Genomic DNA, 13572 nt, shown 5'->3' on the forward strand with positions numbered 1-13572 from the left:
TTTGAATAGTTTGCGAAAAGACAGTTAAATAATTTGCTGACGTTCTCAATAAAATACAAACTTAGCCACCTTAGCCAATCAGGACGTTTCTGATTACCAGTATTTACTATCGTTCCGCGAAGATCCGTGCCGGTTCGGGGAATGAAGCAAAACCTCACTTAGAGGATAATGTGTATAATGGATATGGAGCAATTTTCCCCCTCATCAAGCTTTTTAATAAAATCCCCTTAGGATGTTGCATTCTCACTTTATTAAAAACAAGGGACACGCGTTAAGTACAGATTGATAAAGCAAATTCTATTTTCTTTTCGAGTTATTTTGCCATTTTTGAAAGTGATAAAAACGACACAATTATGGCTCACGTCCTAATTATATTCTACTATTAAAAAATACACTTAGGCTTTTCCATGCACTATAGACAAAATTTTGCAAACGGAATTTTTGTCTTCGGAACTCGGCCTAGTGAAAACTGTCTTCAAATGAAGCAAAGGGAGTTCCTTTTTTGTCATTCGCTAAAAAACAGTTTTAATCGTTGACGAGCTGTACACGGATGACAATCAGGAATAAAGTAGTCGAGAAGCGTACAATTGTACTACACAAGGCAACGTAAGTTGTTCTAGTTTTGGCATCGATCAGCTTTACAGACTAACTCCGCAGCACTCTATAACCGTTGATATAACAATCTGATGCAGGCCTAGTTTGAAAGAAAAATAAAACAAATACGATAAAACCAACTTGTAATACACCAAAATATGAAAAAACAACAGGGTTGTTGAATTCAACGTGAAAAACATGGCTGGCTGTGGATTTTCTTCCACCAAGATAGTTTGTAAGATTCTGCCGAAGAAAGGCCCATCATTTACACTATGCGATTTGCCGTATACGATTCGTACCCTGGCGTATGTGAACGTATCAACACACGTACACAAACATGACAGTTTAAATTCTATTTTGCATTCGTCAATTGAAAATGATAATTGCATACAACTTATTGTGTAGTCTAAACAGACCTTAGTTTTGCAGCCGATGTTGAAAACACACAGGCGTGCGAGGAAATTAAATTTTTTTTCTCGCGTAACTCAGTTCCAACACGTCCCATGTTCAACTTCAAAAACAAGCGCCTCACGTTGCCCATCGCACACTTGTTCAAGGGAATTATCGATATGGATAATACAATGGTAAACACAAACAACTTACCACTCAGTATTTAACGTCTACTGCGATATTTTTCACGATCACGGGATCTGGAACGGCGATCACGTGATCTAGACCGTCTGCTGCGTGATCGAGAGCCCGACCTTGACCTTCTTTTTCTTCGTCGACGTTCGCCTTCCCCATTATCGTCATCACTATAGCGACGTGATTCACGTTTAGCCGACCTGATATAAAACGAATGAAAAGTAACTGATGTGTTGTAGCTCTATAAATAATATTGCAAAATACAGGTAGATGTTTAAACAGGAAAAACTGAGCTTCGCAATGTGTATCAGCTCGTATACTACAAAGTTTCACCAGTAGTGTCGTAGTTGTCGAAAAAATCATTGTATATTATAAAATTGTGTAAACCAAAACGTTCTACAAATGTGACGTGGTCTGGTTATGCTTTATGAATGAATGGTAGTATGTGTATTCTTATATGGTGTCACGCTGCCATTCCTAGATCATTGAGACCACTTCTACGATCGTTAATCGCAAAAATGCAACTTTCTTGGAGTAGAAAGATCTCAATCTATCACTGTACAGGTTTGTGTAATATAATGTTGCGAAAAGCCCGAAAACTTCTACAAGGCGTTGTGCCATATTATTTCACAAAAAGGCTGGTCTAAAACTGATCGCAATGAGAATCGCACTTTTACTGAACCAACAACCAGGCATTCAGTGTTTTACTTACTTTGCTCTATCACTAGCGGAGCTTGAAATCATCTGTTGTTCAATTCCTTGCAAGCAATCTTGAAGAGATTGAACGAGTATCTACATGCAGAGAGGAGAATATTGCTTAACACAATAGTAGACGTTACGATATGGATGTTAAACGAAGTTTATCATCGCATGTCTGTGCACAACTAACCATCTCATCAAACTTCGCGTGACATCAGACTTCCACGCTTGTTGGTTTTATAGGAAAGGTCTAATGCAATCAATGTTTACCTGACTGGTTTCTTCATGAGCAACTGGAGACTGTTTTATGATTGAAATTGCTTGAACTAAAGTTTCGATGGCGATCTCATGTTGACCTGAAATATAAACACAATAGAGAACAATGTATCGTATTAAGATTACGGAAATTACATCTCAGCTTGATCAACCATTAAAAAGGCACATAGCTAATATATTTGGTTTAGTCGCTTTCTAACCAGGAGGAATTTCGTTTTAAAGGAGGAATTTGTTTACAGTATTCAGGCAAAGCCAATCAGAATGCCTAAACTTGTAATACTTCATGTATTCGTGATACATCAAAGTGCATAAATGCGCTTTGTACAGAAAGTAGTCATTCCGATTACGTTAATGCAAATGTGAACAAATTTGCTGATCGGTCTAAAACGAGAGTTGGCCATGGTATGCTTCGCTAGAGTTGGGATCTGCATGGCCATATTAGACTGAGCATAAAATAAGGTAATAGCGTGGAGTCAACGTATCTTACGCTGACTTTGAGTATAAGCAGTGTAACACAAGACTTTGGGGCGGGTTATGTTGCCTAGAGCATGTTTCAATGGGCATAGGAACTGAGCATATCACCCTGGCATAAGGTCGGGCTATGTTTCATAGAAATTGGATCAGAGAATATCACATTTCGGCCATATTTCATAGGGTATGTTTTACGGGGCATAATAACCGTGCGTGTTACGCAGGCAGGCATTAAGTCGGGCAATGTTTCACAGGTATCGAGCATGTGACACTGGACGTGGAACATGACAATGTTGCACAGGTCTATTTTCTCCAATAATGTCGGGCAATCTTTGAATTTTTAGAATCATTTCACCTTTCCTTACTAAGTTACTATTTCATACCTGCAGTAGAATCTACCATCGCCTTCTTGATGGAGTTGCTTGTCAATATCTGATTTTGTCTTGTCAATTCGTCGAAATCTCCACCTGAAATGTTCGACAGGACATTAGCAATACATTCATAGGGCAAAACATGCGACATGCGAAACATTATCATATCATTTGTTAGCAAATCACACGACTTAAATATCTACAATTACAGTGGCGCTCACGTATATCGCAACAGACGATACGCGTATCATAGGGCACCTAAACAATTTTTGCTCTACTGGGTGGTTGGATTATTGAACGATGCACAACAACTTAAGCCTCGTTTACACTACACTCAATTCATTGGCACGGCACGGATAAAATTGGTACCCGTACCCAGTTTTATTAGTGCTCAGGCCACTAATACAAAGGCCGAGCACGGATAAGTTAGTACGGGTGCCCATTTTAGCCGTGCCGTGTCGATATTTAAATTGAGTGTAGTGTAAACTGCCTATATCATTCGCGCACGGCCTTTGTTTTGGTGGCCTGAGCACTAATAAAATTGGGCCTGGGCACCATTTTAGCCGTGCCGTGTCACAAAATTGAGTGTAGTAGACAGAGCTTTAAACGATTTGCTAAGTAATTTGAAAAACTTACCAGGTCTGGGAAATTGCCCATACATGTCAGGAGGTATACCACGCGCCATAAAATCACCTTCGAATCTAAAAATTAGGCAAGTTTCCACCAGGTTATCGATGTTCCTCCATTTTGGTTTTACATGGTTCATGATATCAAAAGTTATATCAAATACTGGTTGGTGGGTTATGGCATCTTGTTTTTATTCATTTTGAAATCGCAACTCGTTTCGTTCGGAAACGGTTAAATTCATTTCAAAAGAGTGAAACTTATACGGGCCATGTAAAGAAAAAGTTGATTACTATTTGTAAAAACATGGAATACTTATATTACGCATTGCAAATTGTGTTCATCTTTTTAACCAGAGTACATACCTGGGTCCTGGGGGCACCATTCCAGGCATCATAGGATCGGGCTGAAGGTAAAAGACGTATATAGAAATGTGAAGATTTTAAAACGAGCTTTGTTAACAATAGAATAGTCTAAATAATACAAAAATGGCTCAGTCAGGTCGCTCAATATTGAAACCAAGCCATGGATTGTAATAAAGAAAATGTCTCAGAAGAATTGCATTGCAAGTTGCAAGAAAAATGGCACCGTGTCACAGGGCCTTTAAGCTCACGGTATACATTAGTTAAATTACCCAGTCCTATTTTTGTATTGCATACTTTAACAAAAAACATGCTTTACACGAGTCTACGCTCTTGACACCCCCGTGCAAATCAACCAAACTCGTGTATAAATATACTTACCGGGGCTCCTTCAGGGGGGAAAAATGCTGGATTAAAATGAGGAGCGACTTGAGGTTTTGGTAAACCTACGAGAAATTAAAAATTTATCAGCTAACAATTTTAGTACAATTTGAAAACTACGATTCTCCATTTTCCATGATTTCCGAATTGACCTTCTTTTATAAATTGATAAGTGTAATATTTAATAGTACAACGTTATACAGTACAAAAATAACGTGTCAGTTTCGTTCACCATCTTATTCTGCGAGCTAATTTGTACAGAACGCAGTGCCAAGCCACATGTGATTTACACGTGTCAAATCACAGTTTACCCCCTCCCTATTCGTCGTCATTTGCCGTCCTGACACTTTGCGGTCATAAGCGCACTTTACAAGTCTATTTTTAACACGAGCAACTTACCATGGTCTCCAGGAATAGGCATTATCATGCCCATCGGAGGGGGAGGACCACCCTAAATAATAAAATTGTACTATGTATTATTGAAAGCAAAAATTTACAATGACGAAGATACTGCTTCAGAGAATACAATTTTTCTGAAATTAAGTTCCACATTATTGTTTTCCTTTAAAACCACCTTAAAGTTCACGGATTTACACCTTAAATAAACGGATTTTAGGCTCTCACAAGCTATCTGCTAAAGAGGCAAAACTTTCTTCCTAAGCACAAGACATATTTTGATCGATGATGTAGAAATTTACGTGGCCCTATACATTCGTTTTCGGTACTAGACTTATTTCCAATTTACTCTTCAATAGCTTATAGCATTAGGAATTTTCATTTACATGTAAGGTTGTAACGTAATTATTTTTAAGACGGTCTCGCATCTCAGCACCTACCATACTTGCAGGTATTGCCATTCCAGGTGGTAGTTTTTCTCCGTGGGGAGTTATCATCCCAGGTATCACAGGTGGTGGTCCACGTATTATAGGAACTCCAGGGGCTACGAAAATAAAACATCAAATTAACCAGAAAATAAGATGGAACAAAGGAGTTCCGTTCTCGGAGAAACGCTGGTTGTACGAAAGCTGGATAACGCTCTCCATTTTTACAATGGTTGAAAAATCCCTTTCGGTGGATAGAGCTTTCCAGCCTTAGCAACCCATATAACGAAGGGATGGAGTAGCAGAGTCTCTTAACACAAGCGATATAATTGTCTAAATAGACAAAAACACTCGAATCTCGACGTTTTGGCCTAACTATGCATGACTCTCTTTCATTTGAAACGCTAACTCTGCTCAGGAAGGCCCTCAAGTATAGAAATGTCCTTTTTATTAACTGCCCCTAAAAGCACTCACGCATCCATGGTGTAGCTATAGCCATATCAGGCGGAGCCAACTCTGTAGCTCTACCCATACCAGGACGCATTCCACCACGGCCACGAAAACCACGACCAAATCCACGACCCGCGCCAGCATCATTGTCTTGATGACTGTTTAATGACGGGTTGACTGAAAACATTTGAGAAGTAACTATTTAGGCAAACTTTTCGTAAAGCGGCCGTTCATGGACCAAATACTGTAGACATAATCAAAGTTTTGGTGAGAATATATCAATATGCGCCTGTTGTATAATTTTTCGCCGGTCAATTCCAACGTTTTGGAGAACTCGTATTTGAGAAGGCTCAAGCACTGAAGCTCACACTGAGATCTATGTTAACTTGAACTCGATTCAGCTGTAAAACTGGCGGTAAAAATAACCGTACACTGGTTATTTCACTCGGCATGTTTTACAAATTCTTCAGGTTTGGGGGTTTTGCAAATGGAAAATTTTAAGTGCGATCACATAAACTATGGCATGCTATATAAATCGGGCAACAATCGTTTGAAAAACAAACATAACGGATTCTAAATATAATCGATATCATAATAATATAACGAGGCAAAGTAAAAAAAATCTCAACAGACAACACAGCTTGACAGTTAATATAAGATTCAAACAGGACACATGCAGGTTGAGAGATTTCAGAGTCATCTTTAGACAGAATATAACAACAGCTATACATGTTATATTTATACCTGTTATATTTAGCATCAAATGTGGTATAACAACTGCCTAAATAGACAAAACACTTCTCGACGTTTCGACCTGAGGGCCTCCGTCAGGAGAGTTAGTTAGTTATACTGACTCTCCTGACGAAGGCCCTCAGGTCGAAAGGTCGAGAAGTGTTTTGTCTATTTAGGCAGTTGTTATACCACATTTGATGCTAAGTTGTTTGAAGACGCTGCCACGCTGCTCCTTGGTTATACTGTTATATTTAGGTTTATGAATGAAATGTCATAACAAACTTACTTTTTCTGGCAGTGACCTCGAATTGTTGTAAATGTGTTTTAGTAGCGGGAGTAACTACAGGCGTCTGACCGTTGATTTCCCTAAAATATCAATTATATATGTTCAGAAAGAGAGAAAATAGAGGAGAAATAGGATCAGGAGGCCCTTAAATTAACTTGCAATTAAATTTTAACTAGAGTAATTCCAATCAAACCAGCGTATTTCTGAGCAAACTAAACGATTAAACTAAGCAAAACCAAATTCAAAGTTTCATACGATCAACTTCAAGTTCCCAAGAATATAAACAATTTGTTCTGCGCCAATTTCTTTTGAAAAAATTCTCAAAGTGTGGGTTGTATTTACTCACCTTAGAGGTAATTTTTCACTAACCAATCTAACAGAGACATCTGAACCCAGTTCGACCAAAGCATACCTAAAACCAAAGTTTTCCAGCATTAGAAAGGTAACAAGTTGTATACACAAATTAGCGAAAACAAACCATAGTCCTCAGTTATATTGTTTTCATTAAAACTACTCTCGAGAAGCGAAAATCTAACAAATTAAGCATTTTCTTCCATTAAACAATTATCACTGTTGTTATGTCCACAAATCGAGCAAAACAACAAAAAAAATCAAATACCCCATCTGCAACGACATTTATGCACATGTAACATGCGTGTATAACCTACCTTGGGAAAATACATCAAAATTATTTAGGTATAAATTTTAAAATACTACGTAAAAAAGCGAGCACATTAAAGGATAACAAATACCACAGCACAAACACAACGGCACAAACTACACACGACGTTACAACATTAAGGAAAATTCGATATTGACTATAAGTATTGAGTACCGTAAATTTATTTGTATTTGAAAAATATACAATGATATATTAATTTGTTTATTTAACAACTCCGCATGCTTAAACGTAATTTAACAAGCATGTTAAAAATATCCATGAGGTATCCGTAAACTAGGTATCTGCAATAATTGTTTGCAGAAACTCGCTCTCTTTACAAAATGCAACAAATGCGATATAATCACGATCTCGTACCAGGAAGGCACGTATTTAACCACTCCAATTGACCGTTTATAATCGCATAAATTTCATTTTACAAAGACTGCATTGCAGATACTTAGTTGACTGGTCAACACTATACTGTACATTATATACCAATATACAAAATATATGTTAGCATAACTAAACAGTATCAGAAATTATTTTGTAGCTATACAAACAAAACTTTAAGTTAGTGAATGAGAAAGGTGTAACCACCTTGTATTATACAACGTTTCCGCCGATTATACTGCCAATATGGGGTGGTGAATCATAAATTAAAGGTCAGATTACAGAAATTCTTCACTTTTGATTTTACAAAATGCTAAATAGGCAACTTGTACGAAATATAGAGTACATGTAGATGCAACTGTAGTAATTACAAGTTATGCACCGATTTTCACAGTAATATACAATGCATTTTCCCCCAAATTTCTGGGATGATTTGCGACAAAATATTCACAGGTTTATTTGTACATTTTCTACAGTATATGGAGGCCTGACGATCATATTTAATACAAGTAGAAGACGCCATAATTATTCAAGCTTATTAAATTGCTGGCCACGCATCCAGAGCTTGGTGTTTGGCTATAGTCTAAACCGTAATCATGAACATACGACATTAGTTTGAGATAATTGGAAATTCATTATATCCAGGGTAACACACAATTACTTCCTGATTGAATGAAAATGAGTACTTAATTGGGGGCAATTAATTAGATATATTGCGTTAGAACGATTGCCTATCGTGAACACCTATGGATTCGTTGCATATGATGAAATTTGAAATATAATATCTAAGGCATTTACGATTTTTGCATTACTTAAAAAAAATATGTGGAATAGAGTTTATAGGTATGCGATGTATCTAAATATATCTCATAATATATAAAAATCAGCAATACCTACCCCTTTGATTGACCATTTGCTCTGTTTTCAAAAAACTTAATTTGAACAATGTCTGTGACGCCACACTCTTGCAGTGCATCTTCCAGTTGTTGATCAGTCGTCCACTAATGAAGTTTCACAAATTGTTTGTATATCATAATTATTTACATGTAACAATAATAATCACAATCTACAGGTAGCTGACTTCTTACGCACTACATACTGTAGCTACATATGTACTTTTTAACTCCAAGTTAATGTCTTAGTTAATGTCTTAGTTAATTCTTAGTTAATTAACAAAATATGCATAGTAAACCTACGGAACACAAATGACGAGGGTGAAGTAGCAAAATTGTAAAAAAAATGTGTGACGTGTGACTGACGTCATTGTACGACGTCATAGATGTTCACAACTCATGAGTGAGACGACTCAAAAATGATAGATCATACTTGTAGCTGATTATTAGTGTTATATAGCTAGGACATAACCAACTTTCAAATAGAACTTTTATTCCTGAAATAGACGTCTACACACAAAATGTACATGTATAAGACGAATTATCCTTAATAGTGCTCATGAAACGTTATTGATTTTTTAAAGGTGAAGCACCCCCCCCCCACACACACACACAACAAGAACTATTCTAAAGATGCTTAGTGAATGTTTAAGATTTCAAAATATGCTTTGTAAACTATCAGTGACTATCATTTTGAAAAAGAAAAGTCTGCTTAGGCTAGGCTTAGAAGAACATGGCTTAGGCTAAAAGAGATCAAAACCTGAAACTCTAAGCTGCAACGCATTTTCAAACAACAACCATCATGAAGTCTATACAGTAGGCTGACATATTCCTCATAATAATTTTAGCACATCATGAAAGTCTGATTCAAACCATTATCTAATATCCAGAGCTTTTACAACAGACACAGCATTTACAGCGTTTTACAACAGACTTTAACAGTCCTTCGCATGTACAATACGTATTAGCTTAAGATGACATTCAAACAAAATATTTCGCCTAAACATGGTTCATGATGTAACATAATGGTATTGATTTTCATCAGAGTATTGTTTACTATTAAAATATAAGCATAATAATACCAGGCCTTATAAAGTTTTTATTATGTCATGAGCCTAGTTATATGAGTCACCACTATGGTTGGCGACAAGTGAGAAAATTCTTGAAATTGGAGCTTCTAGATTAGCTGTTAATTATTCTGCTCTCATTGGTAAGATCAAATAGTCTGTTCTGGCTCTGACTAAAGATAACATATCTTGACTTGTTACAAGCAGGGATGTTGCATGCACATGCAACCACACTCTAGCGCCGCCCCTGTATGTGCGTACAGACAAAAAATTGGACCGTACCCATTTTCTTAATGGGTAGAATCAAGAGTTGATGTTTGATTATACAAAACCAAAATAGTTGTAAGGTAAGAAAACCCCCACAAACATATCACCCAAGCATACACTATACATATAAACTTGAAATAGTTACTATACCCATGTGAAGTTTCCAACGTAAAGAGGTTTTCCTTTTGGTTTATCAGGTATCTGTGAGGCAGCTGCTTGCGCTTGAGCAGATTTTGGATGAATAGTTGTGAATGACTTGTACTCATACGTGCCACCTTTATTGATAAAATTACAGGACAAATATTTAGGAACACCTTACCACCTTTATTCATAAAATTACAGGAGAAATTGAAATATTCTAGATTCTGGCAGTTACTGTGCAAAATCAGACTAGTTATCACATTACACCCCCTGTTTATAGTGAGACATGATATTTATGTAACAGTACTTCACAATAAAAGTCAAGGCATTCTTGTGCCAAAACAATATAACATGCAAAATGTTTAACTTTTACTAAAGTTCACTTACTTGCACTGACTTCAGGTGGCCCAGGAACAAACTACAAACAATAAAAGACAATTTTTAGGCATAGTATGTTTATATATTTCTGTTATGACAAACAGTTCACTTAGTCTTTGATAAATTTGAATATTGTATAGCAAAATTAGGCCATTACTGTCTGGAAAATTATAACTCATCAACATATTTTAAGAATGCTGAAGATAATTGCAATGAAGATCTTGGCTCAGTGAAGAGTAGACCAATAAATCCAAATGTTAAGAATATTACTTGTTGTTGATGTGTTGGTGGTTGGCTAGCAGAGGTAGCTAAAACATCTTCATAAATATCTCCACCAAATCCTGAAGATACTCCAGACTAAACAGAGATACAAAATTTATTATTTTTTCCCTAAATTAACCTCTGTGACAAAGATTTTAATCTCGGTCGCATAGTTTGCATACTTTCCTGTCAGGACCCAAGGTGACTTGATAAACTTTAAATTCAATAATTCGGGCTCTGATGATTATATTTTACTAGGTGGGAGTATATTAGCTGAAAGGGGGAATACTGTAAATAATTGTTTTGAATATAGATATGAAATCTTTAAAAAAATAAACAGCCAGCAGCCTATTGTTCAGTGACTATAGCCAGTGACTATATACGGCCATAATCATTTTACTTTAAAATTCAATACCAAGGTTTTCTAGCATTATTATTTCAGATAAGTGGGATTTTGTAAAAAGCTCTCAGGTTATTTACCAAGAATAAATAAATTCAAAATTGCACTATTAAGCTGGTCATTAGACTTCGGACATCAACCACTCATGACTAAACTGAACTGCACCGTGTATAAAAAATAAATTTTTAATTCTTGCAATAAATTTGAACCATGCTTCCAAATAATAAAAACATTGCAGAAAACTAACACAATAATTCATTTGATGAGATTCACATTGAAAAAAGGGTAGTGGAAACTGAACCATTTCTACAACTAAATTGTCGAAATTGATTCTAGTGGCAGTGCCAGAGTCAGTGTGGCACAAAACTAACATCAAAATTTTCCAATTTACAGGGCACTTTGCGGTGTTTTATACAAAACAAAGAAGCTACAGATTATAAGGAATAACATAACGCTTAAAATACCTGATTTAAATCAGAATCTAACTCTCCAACACCAGCATAAAGATCAATATCGGCTCCAGCCATGTCTGAAAACTTCCAACAACAAACATGTGGGACAACGACCGCTTTACTTTGTGGGTGAATTGGTGTTACCACTTTATGAAGATAAAATTCATATTCAAATGCTTACAGAATTTTACAAAAGTACTTTTTGAAATTACAACCCTTCTACGGATTGTGATTGGTAGTTTTTGGCAACATTTTGCATTTGGAGTACGTTTTTTGCAAGCGACTTTCTCAGTAGAAAAATCACATAATAACCCCCCCCCCTGGGTACCCCTGGTATTGTTAAAGAATTCACACGCATTTCTCTTGCAAAGCCCCTGAAGATGCAATAGAATCTTTTGTAATGCTCAGGTATAACAACATTGGGAGAGAGTAAAAACTCTGTGGAACAAAGATGATAAAACAATAGAAATTTAAACAAAAGAAACTTTTATGGGAATCTGTCGACTTTTATATAGGCCCGGTTTTTGTAAACAAAGTTGCCGAATTTCCAAATGAAAATTCTGAGTTGCAAAGTATTTGGTAAAAGGGATCCCAAACATAGGTAAACACTGAGTTAGTTCACCCTCTGCAAGATTTTTTAGATCTTGGGATTTACCAAAGCAAAACACAGGAACTCTTAGGATCATCACAGGAAGGCCTTGATGACACAGGCAAGTGAGGGCTGTGAGGCAACTGTTAATGTTGTACAACTGAAACTAGTAGTAATCAAAGATTAGGCAAGTGCATTCGATTTTTTATTACCAGTTGATTTTTACTAAATTTTCTATGGACTTTTTCTTGCTAATATACGGCGAAATATATATAACTCTAGTCTCGTGCATAATTATGGCAATTGGCAGTGACAATAAATATAGGTATAAACGGCAACTACAAGGCTAAGTTGAAGTGTCTTTAAGGCGAATAACAAAAAATTGAAAAGAAATTAGGATTGTAGAAAGACTGCAGAACAAAATGTGAAGAGCTTGTGCTAGAGTTAAAGTTCCGAGCAAAATGAAATAGCACTGAAAAACTCAAGTGCTCGCATCCATAAGAATTTGCGAGTGTACAGTAATTAGTAATAGGATTGTAAAATCGAGTACGTCACACACGAAATCGAGGCAAGATGTGAGACATAGTCCATCCAAGATGGCGTAAAAGCCTAAAATCGAATGGCATGCAAAACCACGCGGGACACCGCGCGAATCAGAATTAGAAATTAGAATTCTCCTTCGTCGAACGCAATTATATTATTTGGTGAGAACGAATATGGCATATTAAAACTTAATTGGTAAGGTTGTATTTACTTAGGTCGATTATTGTATATTCGACTTTATCCGTATAAGGAACTGAACCGAAGAATATACCGGAAAATGGTATATTCGACCTTGGCACGGTGTGTGTTTATTCGTAATTGCACGAGAAATTATATTATGATGATATGCAAGGAAATCTTCGATAATATATTTGTAACAGGATTTTGCACTGCTGTTACAGGAATTTGCACTGCGCGCTACACATTTTTGCACTACTGTTTGGGATTAATTGCACTGAAATCAACCAATCAGGGTGGAGAAGCATTTCCTGGTGTATTATTATTATTATTATATTAATATAATATCATATATTTAGCGCTACTAGAAATATTTGAAAATATAGTTACATGCATCGCTGTCTACTAACGTGAAGTTTGTTAGATCTCATGAACACTGAATCAGTGGCTCTTTAAACTCATGTTTGAAAGATGATTAATTAAAGCTGGTTCAAATTATCCCATTTTCTTTAATTTTTTGAATGTTTATAGCTCTTAGGTGAATGCGCGTGAACCGTTTTATTATGCAAAATATACTTGAACAATATATTTAAATACTGGGAGATCTTAGTATACATAAGAATCTTTGTGTATTTCACTGTAATGGAAATGCCGTTTATCGGCTGCAACCTGAATGCTATAAAATAAAAAATTTAAAGATT

The 13572-nt window shown here is 36.2% G+C and overlaps 1 protein-coding gene across 1 annotated transcript; it reads right to left on the minus strand.

Moving 5' to 3' along the window:
* Window positions 1-239: 239 nt before the first annotated feature.
* On the minus strand, window positions 240-11665 carry LOC114533391 (cleavage and polyadenylation specificity factor subunit 6-like). Its single transcript, XM_028554904.1, has 18 exons — window positions 11575-11665; window positions 10720-10806; window positions 10459-10489; window positions 10081-10205; window positions 8601-8704; window positions 6999-7064; window positions 6653-6732; window positions 5659-5811; window positions 5200-5303; window positions 4763-4814; window positions 4364-4428; window positions 3986-4026; window positions 3633-3697; window positions 3009-3092; window positions 2149-2234; window positions 1892-1971; window positions 1198-1379; window positions 240-694 (listed from the first exon to the last, which is right to left on the minus strand). The coding sequence occupies exons 1-17, from the start codon at window positions 11635-11637 to the stop codon at window positions 1208-1210; spliced, it is 1458 nt and encodes a 485-aa protein (XP_028410705.1). The 5' UTR covers window positions 11638-11665; the 3' UTR covers window positions 240-694; window positions 1198-1207.
* Between the last annotated feature and the right edge of the window lie 1907 nt (window positions 11666-13572).

This window comes from Dendronephthya gigantea, unplaced genomic scaffold, assembly GCF_004324835.1.
Source record: "Dendronephthya gigantea isolate DGI-Jeju-01 unplaced genomic scaffold, DenGig_1.0 000090F, whole genome shotgun sequence".
Classification (NCBI taxonomy): Eukaryota; Metazoa; Cnidaria; class Anthozoa; order Malacalcyonacea; family Nephtheidae; genus Dendronephthya; species Dendronephthya gigantea.

Excerpts from the sequence above, each read along its gene's own strand:
- LOC114533391 (XM_028554904.1), bottom strand. The coding sequence starts at position 11,637 with ATGGCTGGAGCCGATATTGATCTTTATGCTGGTGTTGGAGAGTTAGAT. Across the intron at positions 4,815-5,199 it reads TGGCAATACCTGCAAGTATG|GGTGGTCCTCCCCCTCCGAT; the intron begins GTAGGTGCTGAG and ends TTTATTATTTAG. Across the intron at positions 4,429-4,762 it reads GCCTATTCCTGGAGACCATG|GTTTACCAAAACCTCAAGTC; the intron begins GTAAGTTGCTCG and ends AATTTCTCGTAG.